The 16,102-nt window shown below is 33.5% G+C and overlaps 1 protein-coding gene across 2 annotated transcripts; it reads left to right on the forward strand.

Annotated features, from left to right (window-relative positions):
* Positions 1-3,080: 3,080 nt before the first annotated feature.
* On the forward strand, positions 3,081-14,017 carry LOC128177957 (uncharacterized). Of its 2 annotated transcripts, XM_052844895.1 has the most exons (8): positions 3,081-3,207; positions 6,791-7,096; positions 7,189-7,384; positions 8,340-8,479; positions 9,843-9,986; positions 10,974-11,099; positions 12,971-13,406; positions 13,657-14,017. In XM_052844895.1, exons 1-7 carry the CDS (start codon positions 3,144-3,146, stop codon positions 13,360-13,362), a joined length of 1,368 nt encoding a protein of 455 aa, XP_052700855.1. In that variant the 5' UTR covers positions 3,081-3,143; the 3' UTR covers positions 13,363-13,406; positions 13,657-14,017. The 2 variants fall into 2 exon arrangements, with proteins under 2 accessions (XP_052700855.1, XP_052700854.1); XM_052844894.1 differs by having other exon boundaries at positions 12,971-14,017.
* The last annotated feature ends 2,085 nt before the right edge of the window (positions 14,018-16,102 follow it).

Below are 16,102 nucleotides of genomic sequence, written 5' to 3' on the forward strand. Positions count from 1 at the left end.
TAAATATCCCTTTCGCAGCCATGACAATTTCCGCAGAGAAATGAAAAAAATCATATAAAATGATTCGATCAATAGTGCTATGGTCTTCTTATTTGTTAAATCATATTTCTATAAAGATACGCCTTCAAATTTTATCTTGGTGTATGGAACCACCTTATTTAAGTGGTATGGGACATCTGTCAATATTAATTTGGATTTTATTACATTAAAATTATGATACTTTCACCCATTTATGATTTTAAAAATTTATAATATTTAACCAAAAAGATACGTATTAAAGTTTATTGATTTTGGTAAAAAAAATCATTTTCAAATCCCCAGCGGGATACGAACTCATGACTTGCAGATTCTTAGTGAAACCTTTAACCCACTGCGCTACGCCGCTAGCTGACAATCATTGGAAAGAAACTATTTATAGAATAAAACTTGATTTTATTGTTTATTTCGATATATAGTACGTAACACCATGGACGTCTCCCATACCACCTTAATTAGGGGACCTAGATATGATTTGAGCTCATTTTTTATGCAAAAAAAAGGGCTTACTAGTGCATTCTGAATAGTTGACCAAAGTTTGAATGTTAGAAATCAAATTATAAAAGAGATACAGAGGTAAGAATACATTGTAATGTAAAAAAAAAAGCTCGAGTCTTACTTTATATAATTAGTTTACAAATAATATAATGTAAGAAATTACCATTTTTGGACAAAATGAGTTGTAGTAATCAAGATAAACTGATTCAATGTGTTCATAAAATATAATGTCAACATTTAATTGAAACTTATACCAATAAAACCTACGTAAACAATAATAAGATTCGAGCTTTGTTTACTAAACAAAGAACTTTAAACCCAGGTGTATCTTGCTTATACCCAATACGCGACGGTCAAAATTTGACGAGGCATTAAAAAATGAACCCACATTGACCCTTCTAAATATTAAATACGGAGAAATTTGAGCTTAAATCGTGTCTAAGTCATTTTAAATTAATCCTTCTTTCCTTTTGGTACATTTATTAAACGGGCGAATGATGCAGATATAATTGACACTGTTTTGAAAGATAGATTTGATGATATTTGTAAAATTCATATCCTAAGTGAGAATTCATATACATGTATGATATCAATGATGTTACAACAACGTTTCATCTGTAGTTTGTGAATCTGTTGAACAATTACTTTTTTGATAAAAACTGATCTGAGTCACTAAATTTAGAAGTAAAAAGGAAACAAACAACTCTACGCAGATTTACCCTATCTTTTAATTCAAATTAGCAAAATCAGAAGGGAAGAAAACCTTCACAACTGCATCCGCTGAACGGAGGAAGTACGTGTATGTGATAAGAGGGTTTCTGCACAATTGTTACTCTTAGATGGACTTCTATATTGGTGGTTAAGAATCTTCGCATTTAACTATATATTTCCTCTAAATACGGATGTTCAGTATTTGGAATACCCAGGGGGTTATTTGAGTTAAAATTGTCACTCTCCTCAGCGATTGTAAAGAGGTGACAATTTTACAAACTTCCGATGTATCTGGAAAAAAACCGCTATTATATAAAACTGAAAGGTCCATTAAAAATTTCCGAAGCTTAAAGTACCGGATAGGTACCGGTATTCCAATGATAAAATTATCTAATTCTTTAAATTTATGCCAGATTTTCCTTTCAGAAATATCCTAATAATTCTGTCTTAAAAGGATATCAATTAAGAAATCATAGAATTTTATTAAGTAAATAATTTTTCAATGATCAATTGTACATGACTTCCCTGACAGGTATTAATAGATTATCATGTTTACAGATGGTCAAAAACTGACATAAAACCAACAAAAAAAACCCCCAAAACTAGGAAGAGTATAAAAAGTTTAAGGAAAAGATTGCTTTTGTGTCGAGTATTAATAAGATAAAATCAGAACCGCTTTGACCTTCACGTGGACTTGGTTCAAGGTCACTGCACGCCATTTACCAAAAATCTCTGTCTGTTTTAGCATTTCATAAAAGTATTAGCCAAATAGGGTTAGGTGGGGGGTTAAGATATGCTATTTAAAATGTTTGTGTGATCTGTCATGACCTTGAAACTTGACCTACAAATATCAGTCAATGTTACTACATTCCCTTGGATCAAAGGCACCATGTGGGTGAAGTATGAGTCAGATTGGAGGAAACAGAAAGAAGATATGCGCCGGACAATGATTTTTCATGTAAATTTGCCATGACCTTCACATTTGACCTTGAAAATTGTTTCAAGATCACTACACACCCTTTACTCAAAAGTTATGTTAATGTGAAGCATGAGCCAATTAGGGGTAAGTGAAAAGTATATATGCTATAAAAAATAGATTTTTGCACGGTTTGATATTGCCCCTTGACCTACAAATTTGACCTACAAATAAGTCTTTGACCATAGACAATCTGTGAATGAAGAATGAGTCAGATTGGACCTAGGGGAGAGAATATAACTCTGCTATTAACTAAACCTTAAACCTTGAAACATGGTTCAAGGTTATGCACATCATTCACCCAAAGTCACTCTACTGGTAAAGTATTAGCAATATAGGGCCAAGGTGAGAGAAAATAATTATGCTCCGAACCAGCGATCTCGGACGGACAGACAGGTGGAAGGACTGACGGACGGACGGACAAACTGCATGATCACTAATGCAAAGGGCGCCTGCAGAGTGGGGCCCTAATAATTTTTTTATGTACTTTTTACTATTCTCCTACTTGAAACAATAAAAAATTAACACCAAAAGTTTATGATTGTATAATAGTAACTAGTAATCCGGCACTACATGATGTCACATGACCCATTGTGAATACACAAGTCAAAACATTTGGCCATTTGATAAATTGTGAATGCACAAAGGAAATTTGATAAAAAAAACTTATAATTACCGAACACAGAGAGAGAGAGAGAGAGAGAGAGAGAGAGAGAGAGAGAGAGAGAGAGAGAGAGAGAGAGAGAGAGTTGTCAAATACGGCTAATTTGAATGAAAAATAAATTATCAAATTAGACCATCTTTTTTAAAGTTCAAACCACTTGGATAATCTTTAATCGTCAGACATCCTTTGTATTCTTTCTATTTCCTGATATAATTTTACACTGAATTACTTGAGTACTTGAGCATTCTAGGCTCAGCCATGGCGCTGATCGTCTGGTTGTTTGCTCTGATGCGTGTTGTGTCGTCTGCAACATCGTCTTGTGGTAAGTTTGTGTTTATCAATTTTCTTTGACCATATTAAATGTTTTTTAACCCACCCCCTCGTGTTGTAGGAGTTTTTCTTATATAATTTGTGTAGGAATATCATTATACTTATCATATCACATATAATGTATTAAAAAATCATTGACAGTCGGAATCACTGCACACTTATCAAAGCATCTTCGAAGATGAAATACCACGGTATTGATAAAAAATCAATTGTAAATAATAGAGTTGAACGTAAAACATAAAGGGGATTCTACATGTAGCAGAATTTACATGTCGTAACAGGTATTTGCTTAAATTATTGAGTTTTATTGAATTGTCCATACAAAGTAGCTAAACCAGTTTGTGAACATTAGGTTTGAAAAATAAAACGCAAAACTGTTTTTTATTCCTCATAAAATTGACGTTTCAAAATAAAATGGAACTCGTCCTCTACATAATTTTGATTACTCAAGTATCAAAACCTCTGACTTCTCAAATATAATTATGTCTGAAGTCTTCCACTGTTAATGTTCAAAGAGTTTGAAGGGGTCCTAATTTGTTACGCATGTACTTGTTTACCATTGTTTTACCGAAGACTGCAAAATTTTCATTTTGAATGGTTTCAAGTGAAGTGTTAAATGGGGCTAACCTGTCTGTATGTGCTTTCCAATATCAATTCAATAGACTGCAGTCTCCTGGGTTTTTTTTTCAAACCGAAATTCCACGAACTATAATTTTCAAAGTTTCAAACTTATATGTATAATATAATTACTCTTTATGTGGGGTTCTCCAATGCAAATGAACATAAATATTTACATAAATATATTTACATTCAGTATATTTACCATTATGTTTGCATTGGAAATCTACGACGTTTAATTTCACCCCTGCGAATGTTATTGTCATCTGAATTTAGACCACGTGGTTTAATTTGACATTTTCAGTCTCGGAGTAAAATTCGTGCCTCATGTTTATAGTCTCTTTCTAGAATCTAGATACTTGCATGTAGTCAAATGTAAAAATCTAGACGTTTATTGATTCTAAACTTTATCTATATCATTTGGTGGATCAAATGAGTTCTAAAAATAAATGTGACAATAGAAAATATAGGATTTTCTGCTCTTGCAGCAATAAACATGATTAGTCTAGCGACCCCCCCCCCCCCTTTAGGATTAATTTTCGATCCCAGACAGACCTAGTAATAGCATCAATAGTGAAACAGACTGTTCTATTTCATGCAGAATGTTCCTTGAAAATGGCTCGATATACCAAGGTTCATACAAAACAGACACCCATTCTTTTTTAAAGCATGGTATTGCACACCAAAAGTATCAAACATGGCTTTGATTTTTTAAAGCAACCCAATGTTTATCTTTTCAACCACGTGTAGAGTGGTTGAACACGAACGATTACTCTTGTTCTAAACCGCTAGACGATGAAATAACTAAGACATATCCTCGTCACCCCTGCGAATGTTATTGTCATTTAAATTTAAGACCACGTGGTTTTATTTGACCCTTTCAGTTTCGCAGAAAAAATCGTTCCTCGTGTTTATAGTCTATTTTAGAGAATCTAGGTACTTGTAGTCAATATAAAACCTAGTGGAGTATTGATTTTAAACTTTATCTTCATTAATTGGTGGATAAACTGTGTTCTAGAAATAAATGTGACAATACAAAAAATAGTTTTTTCCTGCTGTTGCGACAATTAACATGCGTAGTAGAGATCCCCTCTAAGAATTAATTTTCGATCCGCGCCTGACCTAGTAATAACATCAATAGTGAAATAGACTGTACTATTTTATGCAGAATGTTCCTTGAAAATGGCTCGATATACTAAATTTTTAGGCAAAATATTCACCCATTTTTTTTTTAAACATGGTATTGCACACCACAAGCATCAAACATGGCTATGATTTTATTAGGTAACCCAATGTTTATATTATCATCCATTTTACACGTGGTTGAACACGAACGATAACTTTAACGATAACCTTGTTCTGAATAGCATCGTTTAATTAAAAAAACCGCTAGATGGTGACATAAGACATACATCTTAAAAGATGTTGATGTTTTAACATAAATCCAAGTAGGATATGATATGACAATCGACCAGTACTTACGTATTTTGAGAATATTATCCGAACACTTATACTTCCGCTCGAAATTTCACAGGAACTGAACAAATCTCGGTGAAGTCTCGTGAACTTTCATTCGAGCACCTTTGGATTTATTACATACTTAGCAACGATAAAGAAAACATTCCGAATACATTCGCAGGGGTGCTCGTAACTTCATAGATTTTCATGTTTAACATATTAAATCAAGTAGGACATGATCTGAAAAACGACCAGTACTTACATATTTTAAGAATATAATCCGAACACTTAACTTCCGATCGAAATTTCACAGGAACTGAACAAATCTCGGGAAAGTCTTTCATTCGAGCACCTCGGGATTTATTGCATGCTTAGCAACGATGAAGAAAACATTTCGAACACATTCGCAGGGGTAAATTTCCTATGAATACATTTTGCTAATTCGTGCGCCATGAACACAGATATAAACGACACCACGTGTTTTGAGTATATTTATTTTTGTTATTTTAAATGAAACGTTCATAACCAGTTTGATATGTACCTTTGAAAAAAATTATATCTACTCCTTGATTAAAAAGATTTTTCTATAAAAAGTTTATGGCACTATATTTTTAGCCGTTAATGCATGTTATATAACATGTCAATATGGCTGTTCCATGTATGTTTCATAGCGACGATACACATATATATTTACATTTATCAGTGTCTTTGTCTGTGATAACACTACGTATCGATTTTGTACTATATAACCCATAATACAAATGATGCCAAATGAGGCGCCAGCGGGGTTTGCTTATTTCTATTTAAGTATTTCATCGTACGATGGCTAAGAATTATATAAATATAAGTAATAAGGAATTATTCTTTGAATATTACGGGGTGATAATTTCGGTCGGGGCGTGATCAAATCTATCATAAAGCCCTTCGGGCTTTATTGGATTTGATCACGCCCCGACCAAAATTATCACCTCAAAATACTCAAAGAATGATTCCTTATTCCTTATTTCATACCAAAAAAACATCAAATATATGAATATAATATAAGCATTGAATGCTTATTTTTGGACGTTGTCGATCCTATGACACACCAATGTGGTGCAGACAAATTACATGTATTATACCGCACTTACGCGCGGTTTTTAATTTGTCTGCACCACATTTGTGTGTCGTAGGACCGACGCCATCCAAAAATAAGCATTCAGTGCTTCAATAATTCACACAACTCTGATGCATTCCCTACATTAGCAATTTTTAGTTTCCAACATAACCCTTTACGAGCATCTGGAGTTTTCCAATGTAAATATACATGCATATAGATATAGTTTAGCTTTTAAAATGAAAAATATACTGCACCATTTACAAAGGAATACTTGTAACATTCATTTTCATGGTTTGTTTACATTTGTAAGAAATGATGATATTATATTTAATTGTTAGCCTATTTCGGGTAATGCATCAGAGGTTTAATGGTGTAAAAAATTGTTGTCGTTTTGTTGTAGATACCCCAGTGATGATCAGTGAAAATTCCACAAAATACCCCTTTAGTAAGGAATCACTTATATTATATTGCAACGCTTCTTCTTATGATCAAATAAACTGGTACCACATACCTGTTGGAACAACGGACCTTAATCCTTACCAGTTGAGTTGGTGTACACCAGACACATGCAGGCTACGTGGAAACTCCACGATACTCGTTATGGGAGAAATCAGCATGGAGCTGAAAGACAGCAAAATCATCTGTGTAGCATCATGCTCTGCGACCGGGAAAAATGCTACAGCCTATACCACAGTTTCGGTTATAAGTATATATAGAGTTATGAAATACATATATACCAATATATTTTCTCTCTGTAATTATATATATGCCTGCTGTTTATTAAATTATTTTATTTAGAATGTGTTCCTCTTAAGCCAATCCTCAAACCAGTACAAAATGTTACCACCAGCCTCGGAGAAACGGCAAATCTCACGTGTAAGGCAAAGATGGGGACCTGTTATGACCTGACTTTTCCAAATTTTATATGGGCGCGAAATGGAACGAAGATTTCAAAACTGAACACTACCAAAAGATACTCCACTTATGTGGAATTGTAAGTACATGTATTTAAATGATTACTTTTTTGAATTATAAGTTATGAATTATAAGCATCATATCATGGCTACCAAATTCATAAATAAATTCTAGTAATTGATGTGGAATACTAGTATCCTGTAACACAAATACCAACTGATGATCGCATTGCTGCTTTATAGATAATGAAGGCATTTAAAAGCAAAACTTTCCATTATAGTCAGTAGGACTTGTTTGAGTAGACAACCCCCCCCCCCCCCATAAAAAATAAATTCGAAAACATTATTGGAATCAAATACTAGTACCTGATACATAACTCAATTCTTTACACAAATGTAGTGGTACGTTTTATCCTAAAACCACAGATACTTTCAGGTCACCAAAAATATGATTTTTTACGCATTTATTTTTGCGGAAAATATTGATTGATCTGTCACAAAATGCTTTTTTAAATTCAAATTTTGGTCATCGCCTCCAGCTTTCGTATATTGAAATATGTTCTTTCTTCATTATACTTGTATCTAACACAAATATAAATATTTACCCTAAAGTGTAGCTAAGAGACACGTTTAATAACCATTAAAGTTATGAAGATAAGCTATTTGAAGATTTATGTATTAATATTCGCCCATTAATATTCATATATCTAGTATGAATTTATATATAAAATAAATAAAAATCAATATTTTGAAATTGTGCATCCTTATCATGCTTATTGAAAACAGAATTTGGGAAAATGTACAGCATGTTGGATTTCTAGTTTAAGTTTCTTCGTCTAATTGCATAATTATATTAGCCATTTACCTGCCTTATTTGCCCATTTAGAATGCCAAGAAGCTAAATTGTCGTAAATAACATTCAATCACTAGTTCATTTGGATAAATATAAAGGTGTTCCAGAGCAGAGAATTGGAAGAACGGTATACTGAATGTTGATAATGATGACAATCTAATCTATGATCTTTTAAATTTCAGAGATGTTACCGGTGAACTAGTGACAACGCTAACTATACGTGACGTCAAAGAAGAAGATCTGCAATCATTTGACTGTACCTTGGTCGATAACCATTTTAGGGACGGCCATGATCGGATGACAGTCATTCTCTCCCTATCAGGTAGTCAAACAAATCAAAGAACGAAATTTTTGTGGAACAGAAGCGCTAAGCTACGTGTAACGGTTTTGCTATTATCTGGTACATGTATCTTTCTCATTAGTTAATTGTTTTTAAAAATGATAGGCGACAGTTTGTACATCAAATGACAAGATTTAAGAAATGAATTTAATAATTTTTCTATTGATCGACTATAATCAATGGATTAAGCTTTCCTGTCAATTTTTCCTTTGATACGTCGATCAATAGAAAATTAAATTATTTAATTCATTTCTTATCATTTAACAAAACATTTACATTTTATAAAATGTGAAGTGTCATTGATCAAAAACTTATATAATTTAAACGAAGCGGTGTGTATGAATATAAAACAACAACAGCAACAATATTCAAAATGACGTGAGCTATTTTGATCACATTTCGTCGACTGTCGTCCGTCTGTCTGTCTGTCCATGCGTCTGTAAACTTCTCACATTTTCAACATCTTCTCAAGAACCACAGGGCAAATTTCAACTAAACTTGGCACAAAGCATGATCCTTAGGCTAGGGGAATTCAAAGTTGTGAAAATTAAGGACCACGCTCTTTTACAAGGAGAAATAGTTAGGAATTACTGAAAATCTTCGAGAAATTTAAAAAAATCTTCTTCTCAAGAACTATTTTGCCAGGAAAGCTGAAAGTTGTGTGGAAGCATCCTCAGGTAATAAAGATTCAAAGTTGTATAAATCATGACCCCAGGGGGTAGGCTGCAAGAGAGGTAGGGTCGAATTAATATATTGGAATATATAGAGTAAATCTTTAAAAATCTTCTTCTCAGAACCATTAGGTCAGTAAAGCTGAAACTTGTGTGGAAGCATCCTTAGGTAGTAAAGATTCAACGTTGTGAAATTCATGACCCCCAGGGGAAGGGTGGGCCACAATGGATGGTCAAATTTTTACATAGGAATATATAATAGAGTAAATCTTTAAAAATCTTCTTCTCAAGAGCCATTTGGCCAGGAAAGATGAAACTTGTGTGGAAGCATCGTCAGGTAGTGAAAAATTCAAGTCAATTCAAATCATAATCCCCGGGGGTAGGATGGGGTCACAACAAGGGAGGGGAGACAAATTTTTACATAGGAATAAATAGAAAAATATCCTGTATATTGTTGATCATGTGAGCGAGGTGATCCATGAGCCTCTTGTTTATTCTTGTTGTCTTAATGTTCTTGTTATTAACGTTAAATTTAAAGTACATTAAATTGGTTAAATTGTATTCATAAAATTTATCCGAATAAAACAATATAAGCAATGATTAAAATTAATTTTTTTTTAGCTTAAATTAAAAAGACTATAAACAAATAATTTGTTTTCATCATTATTTTGTAGAGTCCAGATGCCATGTATTTTATAACAATAGCTATATTGCTGCTGTTGTCATAGTTCCTATCGTTGTATTTGGTATCCTCTGCTATTGCTGTTGCCGCTGGCGCATTCAATACTTTTTGAAGAAGAAAAGCCTAAAAGAAAGAGGTATCTGCTTTTTAGCTCCCCTGACACAAGGGCTTGAACTCACTTTTAGTCTTATCACTTATCTGGAATCTATCATTACCGTTGGGGTTCTTTTCTTATATATGTAAGATTATTATTCAGAAATTGAATATATGCAAATTGAGATTTATATACCATAAAAAAATTAACATTATGGTTTTATCATGTGATTCCACATTCAAATATGGCTAAAGCTAGGAATATATTTTCTTTCTCGAGCAACAATGATAAAATGTGTCATTTTTGTCATTGCCAATACATATTTCGAAACTAAGCCGTCGTTTAATTCATCTTCCCAACTCAAAACATGATTAAACGGATAACTTTGTATTTAAATGGTTCTTATTGATATTTTAAGAATTCTAAACAGTTTTTAATTTTTGAAGCATATTTAAAAGAAACTGTATCTCTTTCTTTGTTTGGAAATTATAACTTTTTATCATTTCCTGAAAAGTTTTATAAAATACATTTCATGATAAGAATCTTGAAAATGTTTTATAAGTATTGTCTGTAAACGTGATAAAATGAGTTAGTTCGTAGTAGTTTCAATTAGCCTGAAATAAAACTATATATGACATATCTTCTCGTAGTGGATGGAGGTATTGTCAGTCGAAGACAGACTAATTCTCTTTCTTTATGATAATCAATTTGACAAACAAAAGTTACTTATGTGCAGGCCTAATAAACCGTCAGAATACATGCAGATAGGTACATACATATTTACCAAATACTTGATTATTCAATGTCAGCACTGTAGGCATCGAGGCGGCGCTTAGAGAGTGGTTTATTGAATGTTGTTCTTGTTTATGCGAACAAGTCCTTCATGAATCTCAAAAGTTATAAAATATATGCTTAAAAAGAAGCAAAATTCCCTATGAGTTGTGCAAAGTACAACTGTCATATATAAAAGGAAAAAAAGAAAAAGTATTGCCGATATGATATATGTAAGTAATGATTCAACTTTTTCAGGAGTCAACAAAGAGTGGGACGCCCTACTTTGGCATGATAATGAACACTCCAAAGATGCCAGTAATCTGCTAGCGGCACTGGAGGGCATGCGCTACCGGGTTTGCACTAAGGAAGACAGAACTTGTGGTAAGCAAGGGCGATATGTGGTTTTGGTTTTTTTTATAATTTTTTTTTCAAACACAGGATGAATCTCTGCCGTTCAGTTGACTGAATGATAACTGAATAATGGTCTGGAAATGTTACTGAATGGTATAGCTATATCAATAATCACATTTCACCTACCTTTCAGTCATATTCCAGTTGACTGAATGGCACAGATTTATCATGCGATATCTTCTTTCTCAGATTTAAAATGTTATAATTTCAAATGATGATACCTAGGTCTAGGGTTTGCAACTGTCTTAGTCACGTTTTTCCCAGTTATTACCTCTGTGTAAGAGATATAGAGAGAGACGTAAAAAATAATTCCATTCAAAGATTTTCTGGCATAAAACGCGTTCTGTTCGTGTACTGTACTAGTACATACAATTTAGTTATATTTGAAAAATCAAAGTACTGAAGTACTGGCGGGAGTTGATTTTATTTTGATTTTATTTATTTTTTACTTAATTCAAAATCAACGATATGTAATTTCGCCTAGCAAGTACAGTACCGATCAGACCCAACCTTACTGAAGGTAAATCCTGGGTTTACTTTCGGGGTTTTCTCTGGGTTTACTCCGGGTTTATTAGAGTGGACCAAAAGTAAACCTAGAGTAAACCCAAAGTAAACCCAGAGTGGACATAGAGAGTAAACCCCGATCAGAAGTAAATCCCTAAAAGCAGACGCTTCATGTATATTCGGATTATACATAGGAGAAAAAAAAACTTCATACTTTAGTGTAGGTCTGACCCAAAAAGCAAATCCCAAATTTTTGAGATATTTTATATTCTTATTTGATTGCAGTTTTCTTGCATGTAAACATAGTTATGTTGCATGTTGATATAACTATCTTGCATGTCCATATATTTATCTTGCATGTCGACATTATAAATAGAAAAAATAACTTGCACACAAGGGGCAGATATATGCCACCATTATAGACATACTACCCCGTATGATTATTGTCCTGTAATATTAAAAGATAGATGTAAAGCAATCAAACTCTACAATGCATCTATCAGTAATCGAAATAATTCTGGAAAACGTATCCAAGCAATTTTTAAACAAACAAATAATAATGAAGTCTAGTCTACGCCAGTACTAATTCAATCTTTATATTGGATAGTCTGCCCTTTATTTCAAACACTGCTGCTGTAGAAATGGAGCTTTGGTAATCAATAATATTGAACTCTGGCTTAGGAATACATTTGCCTGTACTAATACAAAAATATCTAAATTGTTCGTACCATTTAAAATTTGACAATTTTCAAAGTATTCATAAAAAAGTTGCTTTGAAAAACAATGCACCTGAATACAATATATCGAATTCATCGATTATTTTTAAGTACTAAACCTTGTCAGCGTTGATGATTTGTGCTAAGGTCCAAACACCGTTTCACTTTCGTTTTGCCAGAGTAACTGCATAGGAGAATCATTAAAATCAACTCAAAAAAATAATCCATTTTGGGAGGGGGAGGATGGATATAGATATTGCTTTCTTAAAATTTGATCGATTTGATCAGCTTCTTTTACATGTAAAAGTGTTTTAATACCTTTTTGCCCCTGCAATTTGTTCCGTTCAAATTTTCTTTTGCTATATTTGAACTCAAAAAATATTGCATTCGAACATAAGTTCGGGCCCAGCACCGCCTCCCTCTTTCTACATGCCTTAATTGTAGGTAAACAGAGAGTGATATTATTTTCTATAGAGGTTTACTCTCTTATCAGAAGAACATTCCACCTTAAACTCAGTCAGAGAAATTTTTCATAGTTTTTTTTTCGATTATGAACTGTACATGAATGGTTGCTTCGTATGCCATCAAAGGAAATCAACATAACTTTTTTATTAATTACAGGCCCTAAACTAGATTGTTTGGAGGCACAGATCGATTCAAGCGCATGCGTAATTATTCTTAGAAAGGATGACGGAAAGATGATGACGATTCTGGATAAAGCTCAAGAAAATCAGTCAGTTATCCTAATTCAGACCAAGTCACAGAGTTTTAAGGAAAAGGTAAACCATTTAAAGTGTAAGTTTCTGTGTCATACAAGAAGAAACAACCTTTCACAGAGTAAAGGGGAGCTGAATAAATCCATGGCCGGCTTCCTGAAACTCTACTGGCCGTCACACGACGCAAATGTTAATTGCTGTGCAACACTCCGCCGAGCCGAGTTTTATTACAGGTTAAGATTGAAACTGCCGAAATCAGGCGCTAACGTCGAGTTGGGAAACATACAAATGCAGTGATAAAATGCATTCCAGTATAGTTTAAGTGATCATTATTCCCAAGGGTGAGTGTTACTTGGAAGATGTACTGTGCATGTAATAACCTTTAAGTTTGCATTTTACACCTGAGATTTGATTATTTTTATCCTTAAATTGCTCCGATCGGCGTATCAGTTTTGTGCAATTGTCCATTAAGAAGTAGGACTGAGATATAAAGTTTCTCGGATTTATCTTCCCTCCAATATTTTTCCGGTGCTTGTGTGTTGCCAATTATATACTAATATAGTGCCTATACCACTGCATATTACAATACAGATGGACGGAGAATCAGTGTGCCTTGAACATGTGTATGGATCTGGTTTACCAATGGCTTGATGTCTGTAGAATGCATATGATCATTTCTACAAGATTCTTTGATATAGTGAAAATAGTTAAAACTGAGAATGGAAGGTCATGCTTGACAATGCCTTGGGTTCTTGGAAGGACGTTTGTTAATCATACATGCATGAAAAGGCATGACGATATAAATATTCTGAGACTATAAAATACAAATCTGTTAGCATAATTTGAAAAATAAACCAACACCTTTTTCATTTTATTGTATCTCATTTAGTCATAATAATGCATTCCTAATTACATGTTTATATGTATAAAATATTATATATGTTAACATAGATGTATATGGGTTTTTTGTCCTTTTTAATAAGTCCAAAAAAATTAATCCTTTCGAGCTGTCAAATTTATTTTGTAATAAAATGCAATAATTTGCACAATTTTCCCAAGTTTAACACAATCAATGATCTTTATTTATATGTGAAAAATAACCGAAAGGTATGGGGAGGTGACTGAATGGCAGAGCTATGCCAATTACAGGTAGTTATCTTAAGCCCGTTTCACAATTGGCGCACGAGCAGAAGCGACCAAATATTCTTGCGACCGAAAAAATTAGATATGAATCTTTAATTGTTGCCGAAATAATCGCATATGAAAAAAGTATTCGTACGAATTTCGCACGATCTAAGCGAGCGTTGTGCGATGTAAACGCATTGAATCTTGCGATATATCTTGCGTCTGTTTGCGACTGTTGTACAAAAAAAAAACAACTGTTGTAAGATAATAAGATAGGAACGTGCGAGAGACTAGGTGATCGGACGATTGAACGTGCGCCAATGTGATTGGACGTACGATTATGCGTTCCATGGTACGAATGATCGTGCGAGTCAGAGGGGGTATATACACCGCCCATATTCAGTAGATATAGTTGAAAGCGAGAAAAATACAGATTTGCGGAAGCATTTATTATTGGGCCCTATACCTCAATATGATTAGTCTATTATATCTGATTGGTCTAGAAAGTCACGTGACAAGGCGATGTCATAAGAATGAAAAAGCCGATATGAGCAAACGATGTATATAGACAAATATGATTAAATTAAAACTATCTAATCATGATGATTCTTTTTATATCTCAGAACCAACTTAACTATGATTTATGAAAGAAATGTGAGACAGTTGCATGAAAAATCAAACAATCCCGACGTTAATGTTGCGACTGTTGAAAAGTCAAACATGATTAGAAATCAAATCGGCGTATTTTGGGTAATCATATGTTGCTTGGTATAATAAAACGTTTATTGTTGTTAATTTGTTTACTAATGATCAGGGAATATGAAGATTTATTCCCCAGAGAAAACAATTTTTTTCGGGCGAAGCCCTCGGGAAATGGGATTTTTCTTGAGGAAATAAATCTTCATACATGTACATGTATTTCCCTCACCATCATGCAATAAATGTATATTGTAAATTTTGTTCTTAAACAGAGAATATTTGAAAAGGGTTTATATACTAGTAGCAACTCATGGCATATTAAGGCTGATAATTCGTGCAATGATAGTAAAACGTTGCAAGATTACATGAGACACGTTGAGCAACAGTCTCACGGTCGCAAAACAGACGCATAAACACCAGCGATTTATCTTACGATCTTTATAAATCGAGTAACACTCTTACGAGTACACAAAACGTTGTAAAACGTTCGTACTATATAATGTTCGTGCGTTGCACTGCGATAATTTGGATCGTGTTCGGTCGCGTCTGAATAGTGTGCATGTCCACTATTCAGAGGAGACTTGATGCGACCGGTTAAACATATGCAACGAATGCAAGAGCTCGTGCAACGTAAGCGAGGGCTCGTGCAACGTATGCGAGAGCTCGTGCGAAGCTCAAAAATTTCGATCACAAAGTGTGTAAAGTGGTTGTGCGCCAATTGTGAAAGGGGCTTTAAGGATATCACTTAGTCATCTTTAAGTAGACCTAATAGATTCATCCTGAATAAAGTCATCTGATAATTTTTCTTAGAAAAATGGTTTCAGTTATTATTAATTGTAATTTAAGAGTACAGACCTATAGGTATGATATTTACAACTCCAGAGCCAGTGACCATTACAAGGCTGGTTAAAAATACTATTAAAGGGGCATGGTCACGATTTTTGACAATTTTTTTTTCGATTTTAAAGTTTACAATGCTTTATTGAGGTATTTTTAATAAGCAACCAAAATTTAGGAGTCATTTGATGAGTTATAATAGAGTTTCAGAGCTTACAATTTTTTGCTATGCAAACAAGGATTTTGTTTACATTTTGAATGTTAAAGTGAAACTTCCAGTTTAAGTTTAAAAAGTTAGGAACAGTAACTGTTTATTTATGCTTAAAATGAATGAGAAGATAGACAAAACAGCTTGAAAAAGATTTTTACTGTTATA

This window comes from Crassostrea angulata, chromosome 3 (assembly GCF_025612915.1).
Source record: "Crassostrea angulata isolate pt1a10 chromosome 3, ASM2561291v2, whole genome shotgun sequence".
Classification (NCBI taxonomy): Eukaryota; Metazoa; Mollusca; class Bivalvia; order Ostreida; family Ostreidae; genus Magallana; species Magallana angulata.

Bases quoted from the DNA above. Each gene is read 5' to 3' on its own strand.
- LOC128177957 (XM_052844894.1), top strand. From the start codon at position 3,144: ATGGCGCTGATCGTCTGGTTGTTTGCTCTGATGCGTGTTGTGTCGTCT. The intron at 7,097-7,188 runs GTATATATAGAG...TATTTTATTTAG, and splicing joins TACCACAGTTTCGGTTATAA to AATGTGTTCCTCTTAAGCCA. The intron at 9,987-10,973 runs GTATCTGCTTTT...CAACTTTTTCAG, and splicing joins GAAAAGCCTAAAAGAAAGAG to GAGTCAACAAAGAGTGGGAC.